This window comes from Wyeomyia smithii, chromosome 3, assembly GCF_029784165.1.
Source record: "Wyeomyia smithii strain HCP4-BCI-WySm-NY-G18 chromosome 3, ASM2978416v1, whole genome shotgun sequence".
Lineage (NCBI taxonomy): Eukaryota > Metazoa > Arthropoda > Insecta > Diptera > Culicidae > Wyeomyia > Wyeomyia smithii.
Genome location: NC_073696.1, coordinates 66,986,308 through 67,012,634, shown reverse-complemented (window position 1 = coordinate 67,012,634; position 26,327 = coordinate 66,986,308). Strand labels below are relative to the sequence as shown.

The 26,327-nt window shown below is 37.7% G+C and overlaps 1 protein-coding gene across 3 annotated transcripts in view; it reads left to right on the top strand.

The window, feature by feature from the left end:
- The window catches only part of LOC129732457 (receptor-type guanylate cyclase gcy-5-like), a 155,807-nt gene extending 130,021 nt beyond the window's left edge, over positions 1-25,786 (top strand). For all 3 annotated transcript variants that reach the window (XM_055693353.1, XM_055693354.1, XM_055693352.1), the window contains one exon: positions 22,296-25,786. In XM_055693353.1, the coding sequence (XP_055549328.1) occupies positions 22,296-24,464 (2,169 nt within the window). In that variant the 3' untranslated portion in view covers positions 24,465-25,786. The remainder of the gene's footprint in view (positions 1-22,295) is intronic.
- Positions 25,787-26,327: the final 541 nt, after the last annotated feature.

The following is a 26,327-nucleotide window of genomic DNA, read 5'->3' as shown; positions in this document are numbered from 1 at the left end:
ATGCACCTCTCGGAGAGTAGCCGACGGGACGGTTTTGCTTCAGCTATTTGCCTAACTCACCACAATATCGGTGTGAGCACCCGAGAAGGTTGCTACGTAAACAAAGGAAATATGTTTCGAAAGGTAAAACGTGTCGCCAGCAAGTCGCGAGAAATGTACGAAGTTTGAGGTTTGTTGTTGTTTTCAGAAGTCCATCGCTGATTGTTGCAAAATTTGCAGAAGCTCGGGTGCGCCGCAAACCAGCCCAGACGCTAGCCAAGAATTTTCAGTGTGTATGCTTAATTTCACTGGTGGTTTCGTTTGTTAACCGGTTTGGTTAGCATCGCAACATAAATCCAGCATAAACGCCACGGAGCTCTAACATTCTTGTTGCCGAAAACGTTCTTATTTCGAAGGTGAGAATGATTTTCGATGAAAATGGCATAAAAACAGTATGCAAAAAAGTTTATTCACCCCTAGTTAAAAATTAGATTTCTACCAAAGAAAAAACCATCATAAAATTAAAACACGGTTAATTGTTGCTCAGGTTATTATCATTTATGTAAAACAAAGGCAATTTAAGCGAGTTCGAGTTCTGTTAAACTATATTTTCGAAGTTTTAAAAATACTATTTTTTAATTAATTCATTTTTCCACCTTCATCCCTAAATTTACTGCTTAGAAAAAAATTTAAAAATAGCTTGATTTGCATTTTTCGCTATACATATAAAAATGGAGTTCTGTCTGTCTGTCTGATCCATATAGGCTTGGAAATGGCTGAACTGATCGGCGTGAAAAAATATGTTTTGATGCCGGGAAAGTTTGAGACTCCTCCTGTAGAAAAGAGGGTTCCTATTTTTGCATAACTCAAGAACTGTTTAAGTAAATGGAACCAAATTTGACATGTGGTTGTTTGCAGGGACCAAATATGATTCTATGGTTATATGACACCCGTTCACACTCTAGCAGAGAAGTGGGTTTATACAAATTTCTGCATAACTCAAGAACTAATCAAACAAATAGAACCAAATTTGGCATGTGAAAGTTTTTGGGAGCAAGAAAAATTTCAATGGTGATTCGACACCCCTCCCTCCTCTAGAAGAGAGGATTCCCATACTGATGAAACACTAACTTTTGCATAGTTTGAGAACTAATCAAGTAAATTTCCATTTTCATTTTAATTTTTGGGTTCAGAAGGGGGCCGCAGGGCCAAGTCTCCAGTGTTTAAGCACTTTCCATGCTGTACCAGAGGAGAGATTTAGATTTGGCATCGCAGCATAGTAACCCGAGAGGTCAAATAAATTCTGCGTTGGAACGCCGTATAGTAAGACAAGATTGAATATAGGGGATAGTCGAAGGGAACAGTGATAGTAGTTGCAGAAAGGTGCATGAAAAGAAAAATTAGATATAGATGAAGAAATAGATGCATCTGTGGTTGATGTTAATATATTTTATCCATTTGTAATATATGTTATCTATGTAATATTTGTCTCGTATGACGGTCTGCGTCCAGGGTCTCTCAAGGTAGCCCCTCCCAACCGCACATATATTTAACCCTCTAGTGCCCAATGCCGCCTTTTGGCGGGCTTCAGTCAAAAAAAAAAGCTTCAATAAATTCTTAAAAAGTGTTTATATTGATTCATAGTGATTTTACCGAAGCCCGTCTAGAAATTAATTTGGGCACTAGAGGGTTAAATATTTTTATTCATTAAAACTCTTGTCCGATGAAACATTTGATAAATAGTAATAACAATAATAACCTTATTTGCTTTTTTACATACCTGCTGTGCTTCAATCTTTTACTTACCCTGTTTCATGTTTGTTACCTATAACCATTTTTTCGTTGACCTTTGTTTGATTATATTCCTCAGGGTAATTGCTTGATTGTTCGTTCGTTCTAATTCTTGATTTTTCTCGCATTTGAGAAAAAAAGAAAGGAAATTGGATTGATAATTTGATTGGAACAATGAAAATTGATGTAAATAAATCTGAATTCCTACCACGCATATATCTAACTACTGGTTAAGCGTTGGCTTTGAGAAAGTTGATAACGCAATCTTTTGATTACTATGCCAAATTTCTTTACTGAGCCCTCTCGGCACCTCAGTAGAAAGCATGTCTTAGTTGTTACAATAGTCAATTAAAACTGTTTAATCCGTAAAAGACGAGATCAATCAATCTGACCTTTCATCAAAGTGTTAAATGACTCAAACATTCCACCCAATCATTGTCATTAACATTCAACTTCGCCTTATTACGGCCGTTGCCCGTTGCAATGAAAGAATCCAATGAGCTTCATAGTTAAAAGTCCATTTATTCTAATCATTTCACTATGGTCATGCAGTATGTCATTAGGTTAATTTTTATTGCTTCCTCACTTTGATTACTACCGAAAAGCCCATCGAAGTCTTTCAAAGAACGTTTGAGGTGTTTTGCAACTAGCATCTGGCCTTATTAGACTGGATATATCTTGTATAATACGTAAACGAAAAGAGTATGTTAGTTCGCGAATTTAAACCAGATATTACTAATTGCAAAACCGTCAAGCCCCTCAACCTAGGAGAGGGTAGTTTGAGAACTAGCCAAGAAAATGGAACCAAATTTAACCCCCCTCCCTACTCTGGAAAACAACGTATCCTACCATGAAGCGAAGATATTCCGTAATTCAAATAATATGCGTTCACAATGTTTGCATTTTTAATGTTATTAAACTCCGATATCGTAGCTTTACAAGCATAACAGCGTTGAGCAAAAGTTTTATTAGCTAAGGAAACGACGCATTCCACGGTGTCTTTGGTAGAAGAAACTTATCCGAGCAAAACTAGTATCGCTCTTATACTCATCATTCGAAAGCTCAAGGTGTCCCCTTTGATATGCTACTAAAATTGAAATGTTCTATCGGCGGGTCCAGAACATTTTTTTTCAGACATTTTTTTTGTAATTGAAAAGCTGGTGGAATGGGACTTATGTATACTTATCAAGGGATTTATTTATTTATTTATTTATTTATTTCAAATTTTGTAACGTAAGACTATGTCTTTTTATGTTACATTATGTAGTTTCTAGTAGAAAAGTGCCGGTCTCTAATTATACTTGAAGTTGTTGGACTACAGTACTTTTCTTATAAATATTCTTACTCTTCGTTTAATCTTTTTCTCAACTATCTCACCTGAGTGCTTTTTACATCCCCCCTTAAAAGCTAAAAATGATTTTTCATTAGAGAGATAAACAGGCAATGAATTCCAAAGCACCACACCTCTGACAAAAAATGAATTTCCGTACTTGTTGGTGCGATATTGCGGCAGAATAAATTTTTTATAACGATTTAGGTGCTGGGAGCCCGATCAGATAGTGTTGAAACCTTCAAGTTTTGTTTATTCATATAATAAAACAATGTGTGGCATAATCTTAGATTTTTTGAAAAGGGTAAAGTGGGGTAAAAAAGACTCGAAAATTGTGAGTGTACAAACTGCTGAGACAAAAAAAGCTCATAGCAAGCGATAGCATTGGCCTGTGCCAGATCACTGACCACGACACGGAGCTTGTTAGGTCGGACCTTGGAAATTTCGGTCACGGCCTTGTACCCCTTCGTCAGGTCTTTAGAAATTTGCAATATGTTTAATCGCTTTGAATTCACTCCTGCCTTTGGACGAAAATAAACAGTATAGCTGCCCTGTTGAGATCCGTCCGGGTAAAGCCTGGGGCGAGGGGGGACTGGAGAATGAACAGGGGAGGGGGTAACAGAAGGGTCAGGGTCAGGGGGGGTTCGGGGATGGTGGCACGGGAGGTGAGGGATCTATATCCATCGCGCTAAATGTAGCGCACTAGCGCCGACAAGAACACGTACCTATTTACTTCTTCCTTCCAGCAGTGGTTGTCCGATAGTTCGAAGCTGCACCCAAAGCAGCCAGCAGCACCAGTACAGCAGCACCAGTACAGCAGCACCAATACAGCCACCAGCAGTGAGCCGGGTGTGAGATCACTCAGCACAGCGACACGACTCGACTGTCTACTGATGGCCTTGAATTAGAAAGATCTATTCACTGTGCACAGATCAAAACTGCAGCTGGTATTTTGCACCAATACAGCCAAAGTTGCGAGCCGGGTACAGAACGAAGCGACACAACTCACAATCTAGTTGGCCTTTAGCGCGAATAATACACTCTTTTGTTTGGCTATTCGTACACACGGACCGGATTGTAATAGAACGACCACTTTGCACGTCCGTTTCTGTCGAGTGTTCGACGCGGAATGAATAGTTTTTATTGAACGTATTCAAAAAGTTCACCGTTTAAAAATAAATCGATTTTTTTATAACAATGTTTGGGCCATCATTTGAACCTGTTACACAAGGAGCGCAACTCCATTTTGTACCTGCATTCAAAATGCTGGCTATAGCAGGCTATAGCTCTATAACATTCCAGTCTCAAATTGGTTTAAAAAATTGACCTCCAAAAAAATCTCGGGTTCGGGTCTGGCTCGGGGTTCACAGCTTCGGATTCGGGTCGGGTTCGGGTTTCCCAAAAATAAAATTTTCGGGTTCCGGTTTGGACGGAAAAAAGTTTCGGGTCGGGTTCGGGTTTCAACCGAAAAACTAAATTCGGGTACGGGTTTGAAAAAAGGCAAACTCGACCATCTCTGGTACAATGGTTCAGTAAGCATACCGAATTGCAGAAAAATCGATGCATTCTAGTCAAAGTTACAGTAACATTATGATTTTAGCAGCACCTGGACATGAGAGTTCAAAATGCCATTTCACCAGGCCGGATTTAAGTGGGGAGGGCAAATGTCCGGGGCCTTTCGACACCAGGGGTCCCCCTGGTTCTAGACCAGACGTGAATACAGGTTGGAAACCTTTTCACTCCACTCACACTTTTCCCAAAAAACTTATATGTACAAATTATTTCATGAATGAACAAACCCTGGAAATTTAAGCTCGATTGGGGGACACCGATACAAAACGTAGTTGCGCTCCTGACACAATGGGTTTAAATAATGTTGTAGAACATGTATGAATAATGAAATTTTCTCGGTCGTTACTAAAACGGCGCAGTTTTTAATAACATCAAATGAAAGCTCTTGAGTTGCTCTATAAAACGTATAGCTTAGATACAAGGTCCAGTTTTGTTGACAAGCAAAAAAGAGCTGTAATAATCACCATTTTTTGAAGAAAAATGCAAATATCCTATAATGAAACCACGACAGCAACTCTTAACAACCGGTATTTTATATTTTTTTATAGGATTTTAAGAAATCAATCAAATCAATCATCAATCAAAATCAATGTATTCAAAGTCACAACATTTTATTTGTTTTCAGCTGATTTTCGACTCCAAATTAACCCTTTTAAAAAAATGTGATATTATGTAAAGCTTCGTTTTGTTATATAAATAAAAACAACCCTGAATATTTCAGTACGATCAGAGAGCCCTGATAACTTTTTGTATTTCTGAAACATATTATTTATTTCCATTTAACTAGTTTTTCAATTACAAATATATGTTCGAAAACAAATTGTTCTAGACCCCCCGATAGAACATTTCAATTTTGGTAGGAAATTAGAGGGGACAGCTCAAGCTTTCGAATGACGAGTATTAGAGCGATACTAATTTTTTTTTTTGATAAGTTCTTCAACCAGAGACACCGTGATTCTCATCAATCATTGTAAGAAATATTTAATGAGAAAGAAACAATGATCATGTTTTTTTTTATAACTTCTATTGATTGATTTTGTGATTTTTGCCCAATTTTATTTTTTAACCATTACGGATTGATGTTGATATCACACATTTCCATCAATGCAGCATTATGAGTTTGATTAAATTAAATTCTTGATAAAATGTTAAGTGTAAAAAATATAATAAAAAAATCTTCTATCGCATTTCTCACTAAAGAGACAATTTGCGCAGTTTCGCGTTACAGCGGACAGTATGCATTTGAAAACATACGTTTTTACCTAAATTTTGGATGTAGTCACAACCGTGGCAAACTGCGGTAACCAAACTTTTAAGCTGCTTTTCTACAAAAAAATACGTTTCCATCAATTTTCTAGTGTTAGGCCTACTATGACCAAATTTCACAATATCTTATGAAAGAGATTTGTTTTGCACAATATTTCGAGCAACTTTTCCTTTGACTCCATAAAAAACCAAGTTATTATTGAAGCTGCAGAGCGTTTCAAAATAATGTAGGTACTTTTTTTTTTCAAAAATATGTCAAAAAACGTCAGTATGCCAAGCTTCGAAAAGTCATAAAAAATCAGTTTTCATAATATTGCGCCCAAATTTTGGATTTAGGCACTTGAATGGTGTAGCAAGAAAGAAAAAATATTATAAAACAGTTGACGTAAAAAAAAATTGGGCTGATGGCCAGCGATTCCCCATTGCACAGTGGTCCAATAAGGCAAAAAGTGGAACTTAATTCTATAGCGTTTTTCACCTTCATTCTAGCCTAATAGTTGCTTCGGAACAATTGTTTGTATAAATGACCCGCATAATCGCAAATTGTCGAAAAATATAAAAAGTTTCCTATACTAAAAATAAAAAAAAATTAACTTTTGTGTGTTAAGAAATAGAAGAATAGTTTATTCAGTAAAGTTGTAGAAAATTAAAAAATATGAACAAATGTTGAACAAATGAAAATCCTATCTTTTTTCGGTACAAAGTTATGAAGTATATTACATGGAACTTACTTGAAGGTTTGTTTTTTGTAGTTGCATTTTACACGAAAGTTTTGTTTGGAGAAATTGTTAGGGCACACAAAACACACATTTTTGCCAAAGACCATATATCTCCAGGACTTTTCCTTACAAAGTTATATAATATTTTAGCTTATTTTTTCGATAATTTCAAGAACGTATAGGTTCAAAAGAGGCAAGTGGAATCATGATTTCAATACTTTTCCTTGAAGTTAAGCTAAACTACTATAATCTCCTTTAGGTTTCATTTGTCCCAATCCACCCAGATTAGAGTACGGCGAGCATATGTTACAGTAGGTTTTCATATATAAAAAATACTAACTTTTTTGTGTGAAGAGACAGACGAATGGCTTATTTGCAAAGTTTTAGAACATGCAAGAATATGAAACTTTTCTGAACAAACAAAATCCCTATCTTCATTGAGTACAGAGTTACAGAGTTTATTTTATAAAAGTTACTTAAAAGTTAGTTTTTTGTACTTGACTTTTGTTAGTTACATTTTTAAAGAAAACGTTGTTCGAAAGAAGCATTTGGGCCTACAAGACACATGTTTTTGTTGAAGGCCACACATCCCCAGGACTTTTCTTTACAAAGTTAAAGCACATTTCAGCGTATTTTTTCGATAACCTTAACAGCGTATAGAATAAAGATAAGGTGGATTGGGACAGATGGAACTTTTAACAGTTTTGAGCACTCGAGCTAAACTTTGAGAAAAAGTATTGACATCATGATTCCACTTGTCCCTTTTTACTTTATACGTTCTTAAAGTTATCGAAAAAAATGAACCAAAATATGCTATAACTTTGTAAGGAAAAGTTCTGGAGATGTGTGACCTTCTACAAAAACGTGTGTTCAAGGAAAAGTATTGACATCATGATTCCCCCTGCCCCTTTTAAACCTATACGTTCTTCAAGTTATCGAAAAAATAAGCTATAATACGATATAACTTTGTAAGGAAATGTCCTGGAGATATATGGTCTTCAGTAAAAATGTGTGTTTTGTATGCACTAACAATTCCTCCGAGCAACACTTTCGTGTAAAATGCTAATAACAAAAGTTAAGTACAAAAAACAAACTTTTGAGTAAGTTCCATGTAATATACTTTATGACTTTGTACCGAAAAAAGATAGGATTTTTATTTGTTCAACAAAGTTTCATATTTTGAGTTTTCTACAATTTTCTTGAATAAAACATTTCTATACCTCTTAACACAAAAAAGTTTTTTCTTTTATTTTTAGCTTAGTTACCTTTCCTTATTTTTTGACAATTTGCGATTATGCGGGTAATTCATACAAACAATTGTTTCGAAGACATTATTAAGCTAGGATGAAGGTAAAAGGCGCTATGGAATTAAGTTCCACTTTTTGCCTTATTGTACCACTGTGCGTTATGTAGTGGTCCAATAGGGCAAAAAGTGGAACTTTATTCCATAGCGGCTTTCACCTTCATCCTAGCTGGTGAATGGTTTATTTGACAAAGCTTTAGAACGTGTAGAAATATGATTTTTTGCTGAACATATAGAATTCGTATTTTCATTGAGTACAGAGTAGGGTGATAATGACCGTAGGAAAAAAAATCATCAAAAACCAATCATGTACATTTTGTTCACTGACCCAAAAAAAATGATCTGTGCAAAATTTCAGCTCAATTGGACATGATTTAGAGATGCCTCAAAGCGCTCAGAGTTGTGATTTCCGACCCTCGACAATCTACCAAGCGTTTGGAACCACCCTAGTGAAAAAAATAAATGAACCATATAACTTTATAACTTATATAACTTTGTAAGCAAAAGTCCTGGAGATGTAGAGTCTGTATTGTGTGTATTGTGTACCATAACAATTTAAAAAAAGTAAAATGCAAACAACAGAAGTGAGTACAAAGAACTAAATTTTAAGTAACTTCCATATAATATACCTCATAACTTTATATCAAATGAAGATAGGAATTTTGTTCTTCAGCAAAGTTTCATAGGTATATAAGTTTTCTTCAACTTTGCTGAACAAACTATTCCTCTATCTCTTAACAAAATAATGTTAGTTTTTTTTAATATAGTAAACTTCACATAACTTTTGACAATTTGAGATCATGTGGCCCGTTCATACAAACAATTGTTCCGAAGAAACCGTTAAGCTAAGTTGAAGAGGAAAGGTGCTATACAAAGAATGTAGTTCCACTTTTTGTCTTATTGAACCAGTGTGCACCGCTATACTCGATTGTAGGTCACAAACACTCCGTTTTTAAACTTTCACCGGTTCACCACCATATTCTTGTGATACCATCAGACCCAAAAAGTATTGCTTTCGGCTCGTCTGATCAAATCTCCTTATTCCAGTCACCGCTGGTTCATGAAATGTGGTCCAGGACTCAATTCACCATGGCTTCTGCCTTTCAGACTCTTCTTATGAAGGCGATTTCGTACGGATTGTGATGTCAGAATGGAAAATCGCTTTCAGTTTGTTTCGCAATTTTCAGAGCTGATAGTTCCCACTCTGCCTTCTTCACGATAGCTCTGTCAATTCGGCCAGTTGCCTTTGAAGGACACTCCACTCTCTCAGCTGGTGAGATAGAACCACGTTTTTTGTCCATCTGCAAAATCCTAGCGACCGTATCTTTGTAAAGCTGGACAGTATTGGCAATATTACGTTAGCTTTTACCAGTTTTGTGATGTTCAATAATTTTGAATTGTGCTTTTCAAAATGCTCAGAACACTAGATGACAGCCAGACACAATATTTACATTCGAGATAGTTGCAGAATAGACACTAAAACTTTGGTAAGCACACTTGAATCGTAATATCCGTTTGGGGATGGATAAACATTTTTGCGTAATTTGTTACCTTTTTCGTCTTGCATCACATAAAATCTAAAGTAAAGTTAAAATCTTCGCACATTGGCACGGAATCAAAAATAGTGAGACATCGGTGTTTGTGACGAAACGCATGATTTTAGCGCAACGATGTCTTTTAGAAAGATTCTCAGTTTTGTGAGTACTTTATTTGGATGGTAATTTTGTGCGGATACTTATTCTATTGTGTATACTGCCGTTCCAATCATAATAGTCCCATGTTCTACACAAACCTTATGCACGCTGGGACAACTATGCTTGGAAGGGCAGTATATATCAAACAGAAATCGAGGGAGATTCATAATTACTTTTCGGAAATTAAACTGCAACTTTTTCGGAGTTTGATAAAATTTCAATCCTCATCATTTCATGTTATGTGTTGCAATTAGGACAACCGGTGCCCGTAAATGAGTAGGCCATGGACGCTTGATAATTTGAGAGGGAGGGGCTTAAAAGTTTACGAGAAGTGTTGAAACGTCTAACAAATCCAGGCGGACTTATACCTTTTTCGCGGATTATAACATAACTTGGCTTGCAGAAAAAGTGAAGATAAAAAGCTTTTGATAGACTGACTGATCGAAGTAAGAGACGGTGGGTTGCTAATCCCAGATAGTGGAGGACTGCTGCTGAGCTTTCATTTGCTGCTCAAATAAATGCTCGTAGTGAAAACAAGAAAAATGCTGCCAAGCTTTTTACGGAAACCATGTAGTCAACCCCAACACGAGCAAAACGCATAAGGTCAGCATGGAATGCACCGAATGTGTCACTCACCAAACAGACTGATGGTGTCATGAACCTTTATAGAAGATATGTTGCGACTGTTGAAATAAGCGAACATCTCTTGTAACGATATAGTAGGATGATATGAATATTCAGAGGATGAATAAAAATTAGCAATTATTCAAATTCCAAAAAAGTTGCAGTTTTTTTTTTCAAGTAATTATTATGAGTTCCCAGTACCATATACATACACAATTGGAGGGAATAAGTATCCGAACAAAATGGAACTGGAAGTAGTTGGCAAAATCTGCCTTTCCGTAAGATACGCTTTCGTGAAAATTGTGTCAGAAAATTGCAAAAACAGACATACCTCATTCAAACTAAGAGATAACGATACACTTTCTTTTAGAAAAATGTGTCTTATAATCTTAGTTTGAACTTAAAAGAACACTTTAATAATGCAAAATTTAAGATCAGAGAGTGATTACGCAAAAACACATTTTAAGGGGGTGCTTTACTTTTATATCTCATAACTTAGTCAACTTAAAGATACAATTTTTTGATCTTCTCCAAACTTGTTCAAAATAGTTAGTTCTGCAATGTTTCGGAAGAAAGTTGACAAGTTAATTGAGAAATAAAATAGTAGGAGGGTGGTATTCAAGACACGACCGCATGACGTTGACTACCGTATTCTTATATTCCATTGAAAGAAATAGTAGAGGGAATTGCAACGCTTCTTTTACAAAACTTCGAGGCACCAAAAGGTGCCAGTTGCCGATTATTCTAGTTTACTGGTTAGTCCGTTCAGAATTTCAGCCATTTTAGTATTTTGCAGTAGCCATGTACTACTAACAGCCACCAGCATAACGGGTGAAACCGGCACGAGATGACCGGAACTATTTTGTTTTTCCTCCTTTCAGCTGCTAACACCTAGCGCTGCCGTAAAATTAACACCAACACAAACATGCATTTTTGCAAGGTTTTTTCCGCTAGCAGCAGTATTTTGTAAAACAGAAAATTCAATTAACCGCTTCTATTATAAAACTTCGAGGCGCCAAAAGGTACCAGTTGCCGATTATTCTCGTTTACTGGTTAGTCCGTCCAGAATTCCAGTCATTTTAGTATTTTGCAGTAGCCATGTACTACTAACTTTCAGCTGCTAGAACCTAGCGTCCGTGTGTAACCGGTACGGTTTTGTAATAAAACTGATGGGGTGAAATGTTCGAACGGTACCTTTTATACCAAGACTTCGTCAGTTAGTTAGAAAGAAGGAGGAGCTAAGCAGATGATGAAATGGCAAGGAAAAAAATTTCTTGAAAGCTGCGCCGGCCGCTGTCGTAATATTAACACCAACAAAAACATGCAATTTTGCAAGGTTTTTTTCCGCTAGCAGCAGCATTTTGCAAAACAGAAAATTCAATTAACCGCTTCTATTATAAAACTTCAAGGCACCACAAGGTGCCAGTTGCCAATTATTCTCGTAAGTCCGTCCAGAATTCCAGTCATTTTAGTATTTTGCAGTAGTTATGTACTACTAACAGCCACCAGCATTACGGGTGAAACCGGCACGAGATGACCGGTACTATTTTGTCTTTCCTCCTTTCGGCTGCTAATACCTAGCGTCCGTATGTAACCGGTAAGGTTTAGTTTTAAAACTGATGGGGTGAAATGTTCGAACGGTACCTTTTATACCAAGGCTTCGTCAGTTAGTTAGAAAGAAGGAGGGGCTAAGTAGAAAATGGATTGACAAGGAACGCAAATAAACATCGAAAACAGAAAGTGACAACAACAATAAAAACAAAGTCAGATCGATTGTATCCGTTAGTGTCGACTGTGCTTGGGAAGAGAGGTAGTGATTGGCTGCGCGGTATGATTTAGACAATCGATATTAATTACCAATTTTTCAATAGTGTACTCAAACAATAGTTTGTTTTTGTTACATGAATTTAACCGTAAAAGAATTTTTGATCGATGGATGCCAAAACCTCGAGAACCTGATTATAAATGACTGAAAAATAAGCGTTCAAAACCTGACCACTTTTCCCTGGTTGAATTACTAGATTTTCAAATTCGGGTGCCTAACTTCGATATAGACGTTAGTCAACGTCAAAAGTATTTTTTTTATTTTACTGTACTCCCCCCTCAAACAAAAATTCACCATCCAAATAAAGTACTTACAAACCTGAGGAACTTTATAGAAGACATCGTTACGCTAAAACCATGCGCTTCATCACAAACTCCGATGTCCCACTATTTTCGATTTCGTCCCACTGGCGCCGTGTTTTCATTAGCAATGTGATAAAAAACCATAACATGATAAATCATGAAGGAACACTCATTAAATTAAGCGGATTTTTATCAGAAAAAAAACAAATTGGTGAGAGCGAGCGAGGGGTGGATAAACTTTTTTGCATACTGTACAACGTTCTTTTGCTGTTTAGAAGGTCTTCCATGGTAAATACCATAATTCCAGATTTGTGCATTCATGAAATGTTATGATCTTATCATTTCCCTTGTGGTGGTTTTCTTAAGTAAACTAAAATAAGTATTTTCAAAAAAGTGTTCTTTCTCTTTTTTAGTTGAGAAGATTTTTTTACAAAAACTGTTGCATCGATTTAAGTTTTTGTACTTGAATTTACCCTATTGAGAGCCCAAAATAAGCGGAAATGTCAAGGATTTCAAAAATGGTAGAAATGCCAAAATCACAAAAAATGTCAAGCATGTCCAAATGTCGGAAATTTCCGGAATCACAAAGTGCCTGATGGATAAAAAATGAAAATAATCATAAACCACTCCTCTTTTTCAGCTAATAAATGATGTGAAACTCCGACCAAATTTTCATCAGAAACGATTTACTAGACAATGCTTAACTCATTTAAAATGTGTATAGAGAAGCGGTCAAAGTTAAAAAAATATCTAATGCTACTTCACATTTGCATTTGAGGATAGGTAGCTCACACCTAACCCATGGATGCAAAATACTACAGCTAAACAAGTTTAACGAAAGTCGGGAGTCGATCTACCGCGATTTGGCCTCGAGCCAGGCCTGAAAAAAATCCCGTATTCATCTCTAAATTAAGTTTCTACTGAAGACATCCTTATAAATTATAAAGGCATAGTTTGGAGCCAGTCAGTATTTCCTGCGTAATTGAACATAATAAAAATTACACTTACATTTTGCATATTTACAAGTATCCTAGACGTGACCTTGGCGAAGATTTCTCCAAGCGTTTACATATCTTAATACTCGATTATGTTTTTATAATCCCAGACTTTCCTCCGTAGTTACACCGCTCGCAGATTTGCATTTGGAAACGTTTCAGCTCGGTGTGGCACGGCGGCTATTAGAGCGCCTAGTGGCTTTATACCACACTGCCTGAGCGGTATGTAGATATATGCGAGTGTTATCAAATATAAAATTTTGCCAGGTATGAACCGTAAAATGCGGCATGTGCTGTTTCAACTGTTTGGCAAAGGGGTTCCAGTGCACAACATGTTAGGATGCAAAATGTCAAGCGGAGCACTTCTTAGGTCAGCATCGTACAATAAATTTAAATCGGAACTCGTTCAATTACGTTTTAAAATTGTTAGTATGAATCATCACAGCCAACGAGTGAGTGGAAATGTTATGCTGCTTTAAATTTTCACTGTTATGAGTACGTGGATATATGCAAATATTAAACTGGAGGTACTCTGGATACCGCCAACTGGTACTAAAACAGTTAATCGATATAAAGAAAATCTAAAATAAAATCGTGGTCCGAAAATAAAGCAAACACATGATCTATAAAAACTAAGCCTACTTTGCCAAATCAAATGTCTAGAAATAGAAATAGTCCATTAATTTCCACTCCTACTAATCGTTCCTCCTAATAATAATCCTAGCCGTAAACTTTTTTATACTGTGGCACGGATAGTTCTTATTCTCTAAAAAATGTCGATTTTTTAAATTTAGAATGAATTTTGCAAGTCCTCAAACATTTGGCAATAACGAACAGCAACAACAAAACAGCATCGGAACATGTCGATGTTCCACGCATACGATGATAAACTATTGCTATTAGTGGAATGCATAATCGAACGTGAGGATTTTTTTCTTCTAGCGCAGGTTTGCCGCTATTTCTTTGCCAATTCCTTTGTTGTCGATAACCTGTTGTTTTTGGTGATGCTACCTGTGTTCTAGTAATTGATATGTAGAAACTTGAGATTCGCAGCCAACCGTTTTCATCTGAAATTCATGTTTGTAATGATTTATTTATGTATTAATATCTATTCAGAATTAATATTGTGTGTTCGGCAACAAATGGTGGCATATCAACAATCAATATTTGTACGCGTTTTTATATTATTGAATGTTTTTAGCTTTCGCAGTTAAGTTAATGTAACTGTAGAAAAATTATTAAACCTACTTGTCAAGGAAAAAAAGGGAATAAAACAAAACTTAAAATAAACTTAAAACTATCTTACTGACTATAAAGTGAGCTAGTCGTTGCAGCTGAGGATTGCAACGATTTTTGTCGGAATTTGTTGATAATTTGGCTTGACATATTTTCTGATGTTTCTACATTAGTGAGCCTATGTAGCTCGTTCGTGATAAACCAGCGAGGACGCTTCAAAATCATTTTCAAAAGTTTATTCTGAATTTTTTGAAGTGTCTTCTTCCTGGTTGCACAACAACAATAACATTGCTGGCCTAAAAATTTGTTTGTAAATTAACAGTTTATTCTAGAGACAAAGTCTAGAATTCCTGTTGATAAGAATATATAAAAATTTGATATACTAATTGCACTTTGACTGGATATTTTCAATGTGCTCTTTGAAAGTAAGATTCTCATCATAAATTAGCCCTGAGTATTTAACTTGATCAGACCAATTTAAGACCACACCGTTCATCTTAATAACGTGGTTATGGGTGGGTTTGAGTAATGAAACTCTTGGCTTATGAGGAAAAGTAATTGACTGTGTTTTAGAAGCATTAGGGGAAATCTTCCATTTCTGCAAGTATGAAGAAAATATATCTAAACTTTTTTGTAGCCGACTGCATATAACACGAATGCTTTTCCCTTTTGCGGAAATGCTTGTATCGTCACAAAACAGAGATTTCTCACAACCTGGTGGTAAATCATGAAGATCAGAAGTGAAAATGTTATATAAGATTGGGTTCAAGATACTCCCCTGAGGCACACCAGCTCTAACAGGCAATCTATTAGATTTACCATTTAGATAGTTAACCTGGAGAGTGCGGTCAGTTGAATAACTTTGTATCATTTTTGAGAGGTAAAGCGGAAAACTGAAATTTGACATTTTAGCTAATAAACCTTTATGCCAAACACTGTCGAATGCCTTTTCTATATCTAGAAGGGCAGCTTCAGTCGCATAGCCTTCAGATTTATTAGTTCGAATCATATTTGTTACTCTAAGTAACTGATGAGTAGTGGAATGCCCATGACGAAAACCAAACTGCTCATTTGCAAAAAAGCTTTAATAAGCTTTTTATTTCTAATGTTCAATACATTGAAATATCAATATTTTTTTTGTCTTTGTAGGGCTTCTTTCATTTTTAAGTTGTTTCTTCTGAGTTTTGTATTGGTGTATTTTCTTTTTTTATCTTCTAATAATCTAATAATCTTTGCATATGCATATGATCATGTAAATGTTGTCCATCTGTTAGATTTCATTGATATTATTCCAACATATTTTTTTCCAATCTGGTCGGTCAAATTTATCGAATAGGTCTGGTCATCTTTCTCTACACTTTCAATTCAATCCTCAATGACATTACGTTTGTATTAAGCAGCATTTATCTATATTTTTTGGCTCCTACCTTGAAAATATTCTGTGCTAGAATTTCTGTATCTTCGTATCAGTTTCTGTGAAATTCATTAACTGTCCGAGGCTCTGCAGCCAATTGACAACTTCACTGGAATTGACCGAAAATTGTAATGTGTGATTTGAATTTGAATTTTCAAAACAGATAGCTCGGTTCGGTGATGGGATAACTATAAAATGTTAATCATGATTGGACGATATTATTCCATATTTTCAAAGTAGGTACCTGTTTCTTTTGGCACATCCGTATTTCGATTTCGAAAAATGACTGCTGGAAAGAACACTTTCCATTTCAACTGCTCAAAACTATAATCACTTTTCTCGCAACACCTGTTTCTTCGCAATGGAAACTGTGGCTTTTTCAGTACAATTAATAATAACGCCATAACAGTTGACTGCACAATTACACATTTTAGTAATCTTCTCATTTTTGGCAGGAAAATAACTTAATTTCTAATCCAAAAGAAAAAAGCAAAGCAAAGCCTTGGTGCTGTATTCCGATTCGGAACTTGACCTTCTATTTATTTATAAACAGACTTCGCAGCCGACTGTTTAGTGTACAGGACAATTGCGGGGCTAGCGCTACGATCCTACTGACCTTAACAGTCTCTCCCGAGACGAGACTCGAACCTATGACGGCTGGTTTATTAGGCCAGCGTCGTACCTCGAGACCATCTGGGAAGATTTCTAATCCATTGCTATTAAATTACACTTTAGCACTGCAAGAATATGAAACCCAAACATGGGTATGACGTAGGACCCTTTCGTAGCAACAGTTGTGTAAATAACATCATAGTAGTTTTACACATGATATAAAAAAATGTAGATGTAGATGTAGAACTGGTGCTTATTACGGGAGTCACTTCACGGTGAAATCAGAGTGAAGTGAACAAAATCCTATTACGGGACTCACGTAAGTGAGAAAAGCGTCGCAAAGTGACATCTGCCGCGGAATCTGGGTTATTCTGAGTGTCATATCAGTGAAGTGAGAACGGAAAAAGCGACGTTTCGCGTGGAATCATTTCACGACCATTTTGAACGGTGAATTGATTCCACGAAGATGCCATAAGTCTTAAAGTTGATTGATTTGTGATCTAATGGTAAATATTGGATTTATTCTTTAGTAACGAAACGAAACCGAATTTGATCCGTGCCTTAAAGCGGTAAAATTTTAATTTTTTTGTTCGATGAAAAAAATGCAAACTAGTTCAGGAAATGTTCGATACCGAAAAAACATTTTTTTTGATGCCGAATGTCTTAGGAATACAGAACACGTCAAGATCTGGTGTTATCTAAAAAAAAAAACGAAAATAGTAGGAGGGTGGTATTCAAGACACGACCGCATGACGTTGACTACCGTATTCTTATATTCCATTAAAACAAATAGGAGAGGGAATTGCAACGCTTCTATTACAAAACTTAGAGTCACCAAAAGGTACCACTAGTATTCATATGAGCAGTGCTAACGTAAGAGCTTCACAATACAACACTGATAGAACGGACACGTAAACGGGACCAGACAACAACACTTATTGCTCTTGCTTAATATTAAGGATAAATTATAAAATTTACCTTTTTAGAGTCGACCGGTTTCGAGCATTTTTATACTCATCTACAGGACGAGGCCCGATGTCCAACTGATAACAAATGTTTTTTGCTACAGCTTCCCAGTCTCAGAGAGATGGGGAGCTCCGTACTCTCTTTCTAGCTAGGTTGAAGGCTCCTCCGCGTTAGAAATGTACATTGATTCCCATGCATTCAGCAGAGAAACCTTCTGGACGGTTTTAATTAGCTTCGCACTCTCCCAGTCGATATCATGGTGTAGATTGGACGTGTGTGCGGCTTCACTTGAAACGTTGATCTTATTGTTTCTAACCGCATGTTTATGCTCTCTCAAACGGGTTTTGAATTGTTACCAGGTGCCGATTATTCTTGTTTACTGGTTAGTCCGTCCAGAATTCCAGACATTTCAGTATTTTGCAGTAGCCATGTACTACTAACAGCCACCAGCATTACGGGTGAAATCTGCCCGAGATGAACGGTACTATTTTGTCTTTCCTCCTTTCAGTTGCTAACACCTAGCGTCCGTATGTAACCGGTACGGTTTAGTAATGAAACTGATGGGGTTTGATTGATTGATTTTTTTTAAGGGACTTTAACCCCAAACGGTCATTCGTCCCTCTGCTTTGCTTGAGGAGAAACAGTCTCTTCTATAGCTCAAAGACATACGCTGGATGATGGTGGCTTCTCAAATCTGGCGGTGCCGGTGGCGGTGCCATACGCAGTGATGCCACATTTTCATCTGTATTTTGGAGCTCAAAAAATCTTATCACCATGGTAAAATTTGAAGAAATCTGTAAAATAAAATCTGCATATGTACTGGATGAATATAATAAAACCTCTGACACGTTCCACCGCGTTTGAGGTAATTTATATTTTTCAATTATATAAAGAAGTTTAATTTATGAACCCATGAAAACCAAAAAAAAAACTGTATAAATCTGTATTATTTCCAGAAAATCTGTAATCTGTATATGCAGATTTCTGTATGAAAAATACGCAAAAAATCTGTATAAATGCAGATAAATCTGTATATGTGGCATCACTGGCCACACGCGCTATAAACATGCACACGCGCGCTACAAACATGCATACACGCCATAAACATACACACACGCTATATAGCAATCCACACACCTTATATATTAGGGACACACGCTACAGATATTCACACACGTTATGTGCACATGCATATATACACATACGCTGGATGATGATGGCATCTCAAACCACCTGGCGGTGCGAGTCTCTTTCGGTTTTGGGTTGTATTCACCCAACGATATCTGAATTGGATTACTGGTGGTCCAACTCAGAACGAAGGGAAGCCGAACTGAAAGAGGTAAGAACTGCAGCCAACCACTACCACCGCCGCTATTGCCCGCTGCTGATCCACTTCGCCTACTGCCATCGGTGTTGATGTCCGCTGCTGCTGCCTGCTGTTAGTAAACTTAACTGATGGGGTGAAATGTTCGAACGGTACCTTTATACCAAGGCTTCGTCAGTTAGTAAGAAATAAGGAGGGGCTAAGTAGCTAATGAAATGACAAGGAGCGTAAATAAGCATCGGAAACAGAAAGTGACAACGACAATAACAACAAAGTCAGATCGATTGTATCCGTTAGTGTCGACTGTGCTTGGGAAAAGGGGTAGTGATTGGCTGCGCGCTATGATTTGGACAATCGATATTAATTACCAATCTTGCAATAGTGTATCTCAAACAATAGTTTGTTTTTGTTACGTAAATTAAACCGTAAAAGAATTTCTGATCGGTTGATACCAAAACCTCAAAAACCTGATTATAAATGACTGAAGAATAAGCGCTCAAAACCTGACCACTTTTCCCTGGTTTTCCCTGGTTGAATTACTAGATTTTCAAATTCAGGTGCCTAACTTCGATATAGACGTTAGTTAACGTCGAAAACGACTTTCTGAGACTTAGAGATTTTTAAACTGGGAAAAAATCTCATTTCACTTGTCCTATTCTCAATTTCACTTCACTGTCAATCTCACCCCACGGAGGTGATTTTTGTCACCTCACTTGAGGTGGAATCGGGAATAGGTCTAAAAAAGTGAAGTGAGCGTGAGAGTGAAATATATTTCACCGTGAAGTGACTCCCGTAATAAGCACCGTTACCATTGACAAACCCCATTTAAACCATACTGGTCTCCCCGGGCATCGGTGATTGCCAAAACAACAGTGGCGGATCTAGACCGAATAGCCATAACTTTTTTAATTAATTTAATGTTTTTATATTTCTTTAATGGAAAGTCCAGTCCAGTTAAGCTAATGGTGCTTATTACGGGAGTCACTCCATGGTGAAATCAGAGTAAAGTGAACAAAATCCTATTACGGGACTCACGTAAGTGAGAAAAACGTCGCAAAGTGACATCTGCCGTGGAATCTGGGTTATTAAAAACAAAATCTTGGTGCTACATTCCGATTCGGAACTTGACCTTCTGTTTACTATACACAGACTTCGCAGCCAACTGTTGAGTGTACAGGACAATTGCGGGGCTAGCGCTACGATCCTACTGACACTAACAGTCTCTCCCGAGCCGAGACTCGAACCTACGACAACTGACTTGTTAGGCCACCATCGTACCTCGAGACCAGCTGGGGAGGCTATCTGGGTTATTATGAGTGTCATATCAGTGAAGTGAGAACGGAAAAAGCGACGTTTCGCGTGGAATTATTTCACGACCATTTTGAACGGTGAAATGATTCCACGAAGATGCCATAAGTCTTGAAGTTTATTGATTTGTGATCTAATGGTAAATATTGGATTTATTCTTCAGTAACGAAGCGAGTCAGAATTTGATCCGTGCCTTAAAGCGGTCAAATTTTCATTTTTTTGCCCGATGAAAAAAAAGCAAACTAGTTCAGGAAATTTTCGATACCGAAAAAAACATTTTTTTATTATGCCGAATGTTTTAGAAATGCAGAACACGTCAAGATCTGGTGTTGGTGCTTATTACGGGAGTCACTTCACGGTGAAATAGATTTCACTCTCACGCTCACTTCACTTTTTTAGACCTATTCCCGATTCCACCTCAAGTGAGGTGACAAAAATCACCAAAAATGAGATTGACAGTGAAGTGAAATTGAGAATAGGACAAGTGAAATGAGATTGTTTCCCAGCTCAAAAATGTTTAAGTCCCAGAAAGTCGTTTTTTCCCGTTTTTTTAGATAACACCAGATCTTGACATGTTCTGCATTTCTAAGACATTCGGCATAAAAAAAAATGTTTTTTTCGGTATCGAAAATTTCCTGAACTAGTTTGCATTTTTTTCATCGGGCAAAAAAAAATGATAATTTGACCGCTTTAAGGCACGGAACAAATTCTGATTCGTTTCGTTACTGAAGAAAAAATCCAATATTTACCATTAGATCAAAAATCAATCAACTTTAAGACTTATGGCATCTTCGTGGAATCATTTCACCGTTCAAAATGGTCGTGAAATAATTCCACGCGAAACGTCGCTTTTTCCGTTCTCACTTCACTGATATGACACTCATAATAACCCAGATTCCACGGCAGATGTCACTTCGCGACGTTTTTCTCACTTACGTGAGTCCCGTAATAGGATTTTGTTCACTTCACTTTGATTTCACCGTGAAGTGACTCCCGTAATAAGCACCGTTATCTAAAAAAACGGGAAAAAACGACTTTTTGGGACTTAGACATTTTTCAGCTGGGAAACAATCTGATTTCACTTGTCCTATTCTCTTTTTCACTTCACTGTCAATCTCACTTCACGGAGGTGATTTATGTCACCTCACTTGATGTGGAATCGGGGATAGGGTGCTTATTACGGGACTCACTTCACGGTGAAATATATTTCACTCTCACGCTCACTTCCCTTTTTAGACCTATTTCCGATTCCACCTCAAGTGAGGTGACAAAAATCACCTCCGTGTAGTGAGATTGACAGTGAAGTGATATTGAGAATAGGACAAGTGAAATGAGATCGTTTCCCAGCTCAAAAATCTCTAAGTCCCAGAAAGTCGGTTTTTTCGTTTTTTCAGATAACACCAGATCTTGACGTGTTCTGCATTTCGACGGAAAATCATCAAAAGCTATCTCTGAGCAAAATATGGCAATTTAATGTTGTTTTGAATCATTATTTTTTGTTTGACTGAAACTCTGCACAAATGATGGCTACATACGTTATTTTACGCTATTAGTATATTAGTATTTTCTTTAATCACAACTAATTTGTGAAAAGGGTTTGTGTAAAAATCGTGTTGATGTTTAAAAACGTGTTTAGAACCAAAACGGGTTTTTCGATTGGTGTGATGGCTTCGACAACGTTGTAGATAGTAGTTTGGCCTTCCAAACAAAATACAGTGTATTTTTTTTTGTTTCAAGGGAATTATTATTTGTTTGAAATTTCAAGACAATTTTTTATATCTGAAACGCATATTCATTTTATTACTATTTGAAGTCAAACTCAGTTAATTTATGTTTCAGCACTATTTGAACGAACTAACGATTGCTTTAACCACGAAGAAGTAATCATAATGTCATAATCAAAGTTTACCTTAACCCACAAACTATCAACACGAATTCACTGCTGCTTAGTCACAACAAAGTTCCAACGAAAGGTCATACATTGCTACTACAATTACGTATTCATTCCCCGTTTTTTTTTTTCCTCTTCTTTCAGATGACGGCGGAGAATGGTTACGTGTGGTTTCTACCGGTCTGGCTGTCGAACCAGTGGAACCAAACGCAGAACGATTCGAGTCGACTGCAAGCCAAGTGTACCCGGCACGAGATGCTCAAAGCAATCAACGGACACTTTTCACTCTCGCACGCTCCGTTTGCCAACGATCAGAACGCACTGGACGTGAGCAATATGACCGTCGGCGACTGGAAGGCTCAGTACCGGAATGTCCTGCAGCAGCACAATTTGGTCCAGTCGGATTACGCCGGGTACGCGTACGATGCGGTTTGGGTGTACGCGCTGGCTTTGGATAAACTCATCAAGGAGGATCCTTCCTATCTGAGTGATTTGCATTCGATCAAAACGACTAACCGGCTAATGGAGGTCATACGGGCGACCGATTTTCAGGGAGTATCCGGTCGTATTCGATTCGGCGATGAGGGATCTCGGTATGCCATTATCAATGTATTGCAGTGGATCAACGGAACGCCGAACATTGTGGGACAGTTTACGCCGAACATTTCCGAAAGTAACTATCAGTTGGTTGGCGGAACACTGACGCTGAACAAGTCTGCGATTGTGTGGTTTACTCGGGACGGCAAACCACCCGATGATGGGGCACTTGACTGTAATTTAGGTGGTTTGGCAAAGGTTTTCGGAACCGATTGTGACGGGGCGGTACTGATCTTCACGGGATTCATGTGTGTGCTGGTTATTGCGCTGATTTCCCTGGCATCGTTTTGCTTTTTCCAGATACGGTACGATCAGAAAATGAAAAGCTCCGCTAAGTATTTGCAAAAGTTTGGCATCGATTTGCTGTCACCGACATCGATTCCACTGAACACACTGGACAAATGGGAAATTCCAAAGGATCGGGTTGTTATCAACCGGCGCTTGGGCGAAGGTGCTTTCGGAACTGTGTATGGAGGTGAGGCGCAAATTGATGGAGACGCTTGGACTGCTGTTGCAGTGAAAACACTGAAGATTGGCTCAACTACTGAGGATAAGGTTGACTTTTTGTCAGAGGCCGAAGCTATGAAACGATTCGATCACAGTAACATTGTAAAATTACTGGGAGTGTGCCTGCAAAGTGAACCGGTTTATACCGTTATGGAATTCATGCTGTACGGTGATCTGAAAACGTTTTTGCTAGCACGTCGTCATCTGGTGAATGCTAAGCATTCGGAAGAGTCTGATATTTCTTCCAAACGACTAACAATGATGGCACTGGATGTTTCTCGTGCACTTTCCTATCTGGCAGAGCAAAAATATGTCCACAGAGATATAGCCTGCCGGAATTGCATGGTAAATGCCCAGCGAATGGTGAAACTCGGTGACTTCGGCATGGCCCGACCGACCTTCGAGAATGACTATTACCGTTTCAACCGAAAGGGAATGCTTCCAGTTCGCTGGATGGCTCCAGAATCACTAGCTCTGGGAGTTTTCACTCCAGCCTCCGATGTTTGGTCCTATGCGGTTCTGCTGTACGAAATCATCACATTCGGATCGTTTCCTTTTCAAGGCATGACTAACAATCAAGTGCTGGAACATCTCATAAAAGGAAATTGTCTAACCACACCTGCTGGAGTTAAACCACAGCTGGAAGGCCTCATGAAAGCATGCTGGAACACCGATTATAAAAAGCGACCGACTGCATCCGAAGTGGCCGAGTTCATTTCCAACTACCCCAGACTGCTGAATCCATGTCTGGATGTACCGTTAGCGTCAGTTCAGATGAACGAAACTGACAGTGACCAGTTCGAGCTGCCTCCGGGACTAAGAAAACGTAAAGAAGAACCGTCAGCTGCTCTTCTGGTTGGAACTACGCACATGAATGATCTGAATCAAACTTCAAGCGGATATATAGGAATGAACATGCGTCCGGGAATCAATCTGAACGATTTAAACGTAGCAACCGAGTTCCGAGTGTGTGAAAGTCCCACCCGGCCGGCTGCCGACTGTAGTGCCAATGGCCAGGCCGGTCAAAACGTTTACAATCCAGTCGAGCCACTGCTGCAACGGGACTCGGAAATATCGAAAAGCAATAATAGCCTGTTGCGATATGTGCCCATGTTTGGCTTTGGCAAGAACCGAGCCCCAGTACTGATAACCCACGCTAACGGTTCTGTCACTATTGGCAACCGCAGCACCAGCACTAGTGTATTATAGCATGAAACGACCGAAAGGCATGCAGGAAAAAACGCTACTAAAACCAAAGTCGATCAAGAAAAAGTACGAACGGAAGAACTCTTGCTGTGCTTGAAAAGACTACATTCGCTTCCGAATAATTGTATTACCTCAGAATTTTGTACTAGGAAGTAAAATATATTTTATCGATCTAATCGAAACAGTGCATATTATGTTAAATCATACTATTTTTTCATAGTAGAAGGAATACTAACTAGCAAAGGATAAAGGAAAATGCAACAAAAACATACAATAGTACAAATATTACACCGTCCGAGAGAATAGGAGAATCATTACACACATTTTTCTCTCAATCCTATTTCTCCGATCACTATGAATGACAAAGCAAGTTTAAAGAATTTGGCTGACGACAGATAGGCTACCCACAAATGGAACGGGTCTCTAGTTCTTAATGCCACAACAGTGAACAGGTTATCTATAGATAAAAAAGAGTTAATTGCTGGTAAACATGCATTCGAAAAGTTAGTCATCCGATCTAAAATTTAAAACTACTTCCTCTATCAAATTTACCAGTTTTCATTACTAGCTTTAGGCTGCTCCTGCCTTACCCTAATGACAGTCTCTGCTAAAATTTAATATTAATACATATTTAATAATAAAAATCTAACCAATGCGACGAAATCTATTCGCGTGTACGAGATTCAATAAGCTAGTCGGCCTCTACTGTGTGGCAAATAATAGCTCTCAACTAAGATTTATTCGTTTTTTTGTTCTTCATTCATAATATTAAAAGTCTGTTTGCGGATGTGTGAGCGTGCCACGTTAGATAAGATAGTTTGATCTGATTGATCTGCTGTAGTTTACCTCATGTTGCGGAAAGCAAAACATAACATGTTAACAATTAGTTACCGAGCATTCGAGCAAGCAGTTGTGAAGCACCAGCAACAGAAAAGAAACCAATATAGTAGTGTAGCTTTAAACACCCCTCAGAACAAGACTGATTAGCATCATAAGTGAGCGCGGGTTTCTCGAATGAAGAGGAAGAGAGCAAATTGTAATACGCGATCCAAAGCAAGATTCAATTAGTTAGATTTATCTTTAGAACTATTCGCTGGTTGAACGGTGACAAACGTGAACAACGGGCAACGGATTTAGGTAAGCCTAATGCTGCTTGTGACACGTGCGACCAACTCCTAATAATCATTTGAAATGATGGTTATTCATCGCTAAGTATTTAGTTACCGGATGAGTCTAATTAGATATAAATTTTAGGGACAATTATATCAACGAGATACTACTGTTGCAATCAATTCTATTCACAAATAAAGTTTGTTGAACTCTTACGCCGTTCGCTAGGGTAATGGGGAATTTAATCCGAAAGACCTCATCACAGTCTGATTATTTATTGCACTTCAACTTTGGTAACGATTTCATTTCGTCCTTACCAAATAAACCTGTAATGTTGCCATGTATCATACTCCATTGCTATGAAAACCGACAAGTATTGCAGCGACGCTCGTTTAGTTTCACACTATGAACAGAATATGCAATCAAGAGAGCTATAAAACGGCAAATTGTGGAAATTATTAAAATAAGCAATTTTATTGTCGCTTACAACTGCACAATTGAGCACAATGGGAAGTAAATGAGCTGTCGTTCGAAGGCTTAATTGAAGAGAGGGACTTAAAGTACAGGTGTAGTACGCGCAGCATGAAAAAGTGTTTTTTTTTTGAAGAACTGCACAGTATGGAATGAGAACATAGATGATCTACCATATTTTTATTAACAGAAAGTAGTAGTGAGAAAATGGATAATGTACGCTTATTTATCTCGGTAAAATTACCAACTCGGAGAAATTATTCGACAATGTCAGCATAATGTGTC